Below are 3,498 nucleotides of genomic sequence, written 5' to 3'. Positions count from 1 at the left end.
ATGTAGCTGAATCCTGTCCCTAAACCTATCCCCTAAGTCCCAGACTACTGTAGCTGAGCCCTGTCTCTAAACCTATTCCCTAAGTCCTAGACTACTGTAGCTGAATCCTGTCCTTGTCTCCTCTAGTCCACTGTCTCCTCCCCGGTCTCATTTTCTCGTCTCCCCTGTCTCCTCGTCTCCTCTGTCTCCTCTTCTCTCCTCCCCTGTCTCCACCCCTGTCTCCTTTCCTCTACCTCTTCTCCTCTACCCCCTCTCCCTCTCCCTCTCCCTCTCCCTCTCCCTCTCCTCTATCATGTCTGTCCTGGCCTGCCCCTGTAATGGTGGTGCGTGGCTGACAGTGACTTTACGTCCAAAATGAAAAACAGGCAGTTGGGCACGTCGTCAGGGAGTATGAACATGACCAAGAGCACAAGCATCGGTGGAGACATGTGCAACCTGGAGAAGACGGACGGCAGCCAATCGGACACGGGCGTGGGCATGGTAGGCGGGGACGGGGACGGGGACAAGAAGAGACGCTCCAGTATTGGTGCCAAAATGGCYGCAGTGGTTGGCCTCTCGCGGAAAAGCAGGAGTACCTCTCAGCTCAGCCAAACAGGTAGGCGTGCCTGAGTCACTTGGGATATATATCCCTCTGTCCTTCCCTCTGTTCTCTGATGTACTGTACTACGACACTGTCTGTGTATCATGTCTTTCTGCCCCWCTCTCTTTCAATGAATGTCATATGATACCTCAGTTCTTTCCMTTTCCTCCAGTTTGCATATCTTTCTGTCTGCAGGAGTTCTGGATCCAGAGCTAGAAGGATGTCTAGGATGGCATGAATGTGTTTTATCCTCATCACTTCTCTCTTRCTCCTAGATGATGACATTCCTACTGTAAAGACATGTTCCTTCCTTTCCTGAAAGCCTTTGTTATGATTATTGTTCTTTGCAGGAACAAGGTTGTACAAGAAAACAACATGCAGACCATTGTATTGGATTGTTAATGATATGTACGTGATGTTCAAATAATGGTTCTCATGTGTTTTCGTATTCCTTTTGTTGTTTTTCGATACTGTAGTTTTGCAGTTAAATTTATGTTTCACAAGGCAGAGAGGTGGCTTCAGTTACATACCTTCTCTTTCTGTTCTCAGTCACGTTTTCAAGATGCTATACTCTAAGGGCCTCGGTATCACGTAGCACTCTGGGTCTTCATAGACTGACTGGTGGAGACGCAGCCGGTGGGAGAGAAACATTTTACATTTGATTTCATTTGTGTCACAATGTTTGTCATGAATACTCGAAGGAGTACATCTTCTCATAGGTGTATCAGAACAGTATGAACTGATTATCATTGGATCGAGAGAGAGCGAGAGAAAGCAATAGAGAGCAAGAGAGAAAACGAGAGCGAGGGAGAGAGCGAGATAATGATGAAAACAGTCAAACCACCTAGCAAAGTGAGGCTAGAGGGTAACACATTGTTGTAGCCTCTCATTTAAAAAACGAGGCCAATTGAATGTACTCCGTCTGAAGGAAAGGACTGGTAAAGATCATTATTGCAGTGATTTACACCAATGGATGACCTGAAAATGTCAATCATCATAAGTTATTTTCATAACACGTTCCTCAGTTAATATCACACAAAGCAAAGCCCATGATCATAATGTTGGTTCTTTTTACATGGACTTCTATTGTTATTTTGACAGAGTGGAACTTGAATGCAACAATAAAAAGTGCTGCAGACAGGTGGGTGGATGGGTGGGTTGTTTTGGTCACGAGTTGTCCCTGATTGAGGTCTGGTCCATCTGTAGGAAGGTCAGCTTCAATCATACCCAAGGTCCTGAGAGCTGATGCTCTGCTGTCTCAAGGAGTGTTCACACCTTAAATGGCCTTTTTTGTCATCAAAGCCAGTGTCCCAAATTGCGCCCTATTCACTATATGCTGGTCAAAAGTAGTGCACGATGGAGGGAGTAGGGTGCCATTTGGGACACAGCCCAGGTCTGGGATGATTATGGTCAATGATCACTCCTCCCTTCTTCATCAATCGTGTCCACTGAGGGTTGAACGTAAAGGGAGGTGGGGAATGAGTGTGTGTGTGTGTGTGTGTGTGCGTTACTCACGTGGCGATGCCTTACCCCTCCAACCCATGATTTGACAGGCACACGACATGGGCCCCAGTCTTCTCTCTTTGTAGTTTTAATCATTCCTACTGATTGCCCCGCAGCGCATCATTCTGTCATGGTTGCACCACAGCCCTGTCAGTAGAACCTCTCTCCTCCTTCACCCCTTTTTGACTTGTGACTGAAGTGAGCTTCTGAAGTTCTTTGAGTGACTGATTTTGTCAAAATATGGACAATATCCCTGATAGGGTCTCTAGATAGCACATCGTCATGTCTTTATCTGTACACTTGTCTCTTCTCATTTCTAACCCCATCCATGATGTGGTTGTATAATAAATGAGTTGGCTATAGTGTCTCAATGGTTATTTCACAAAAGGCAAGTGCACAACTTCTCTGGAAATTAATGAGCACCTGCAAAAGTTATATTTGTATTTCTATCAAAAATAATATTATATAAAAACATAAAAGCAACATGCAACAATTTCAACGATTTTACTGAGTTACAGTTCATATAAGGAAATCAGTCAATTGAAATAAATTAATGAGGCCCTAATCTATGGATTCCATATGACTGGGCAGGGGCACAGRCATGGGTGGGCCTGGGAGGGCATAGTACCACCCATTTRAGAGCCAGGCCCACCTACTGGGGAGCCAGGCCCAGCCATTCAGAATTAGTTCCATARAAAATAACTTTATTACAGTCAGAAATACTCCTCAGTTTCATCAGCTGTCCTGGTCGTAGGTGAAGAAGCCAGATGTGGAGGTCCAGGGCTGGCGTGGTTACACGTGGTCTGCGGTTGTGAGGCCGAGTGGACGTACTGCCAAATTCTCTAAAACAACGTTGGCTTATGGTAGAGAAATTAACATTAAATTCTCTGGCAACAGCTCTGGTGGACATTCCTGCAGTCAGCATTGCCAATTGCACGCTCCCTCAAAACTTGAGACATCTGTGGCATTGTGTTGTGTGACAAAACTGTACATTTTAGAGTGCCCAGCAAAAGGTGCACCTGTATACTGATCATGCTGTTTAATCAGCTTCTTGATATGCCACACCTGTCAGGTGGATGGATTATCTTGGCAAAGGAGAATTGCTCACTAACAGGGATGGAAACAAATTTGTGCACAAAATTTGAGAGAAATAAGCTTTTACTATTTTTTATTTCAGCTCACTWTACATGTTGCKWTTATGTTTTTGTTCAGTYTATATATACAGTTGAAATCGGAAGTTTACATACACCTTAGCCAAATACATTTAAACTCAGTTTTTCACAATTCCTGACATTTAATCCTTGTAAAAATCCCCTGTCTTAGGTCAGTTAGGATAACCACTTTATTTTAAGAATGTGAAATGTCAGAATAATAGTAGAGGGAATGATTTATTTCAGCTTTAATTTCTTTCATCA

At 44.0% G+C, this 3,498-nt stretch overlaps 1 protein-coding gene across 1 annotated transcript in view; it reads left to right on the top strand.

The window, feature by feature from the left end:
- Positions 1 to 292: 292 nt before the first annotated feature.
- The window catches only part of LOC111964953 (regulating synaptic membrane exocytosis protein 2-like), a 27,939-nt gene continuing 24,733 nt past the window's right edge, over positions 293 to 3,498 (top strand). The window contains 1 exon segment of the mRNA XM_023988846.2: positions 293 to 595. Within this exon segment, the coding sequence (XP_023844614.1) occupies positions 355 to 595 (241 nt within the window). The 5' untranslated portion in view covers positions 293 to 354.

This window comes from Salvelinus sp. IW2-2015, linkage group LG6.1, assembly GCF_002910315.2.
Source record: "Salvelinus sp. IW2-2015 linkage group LG6.1, ASM291031v2, whole genome shotgun sequence".
Taxonomy (NCBI): Eukaryota; Metazoa; Chordata; class Actinopteri; order Salmoniformes; family Salmonidae; genus Salvelinus; species Salvelinus sp. IW2-2015.
The sequence above is the reverse complement of the archived record's forward strand: the minus strand, read 5'-3'. Positions and strand labels throughout refer to the sequence as shown.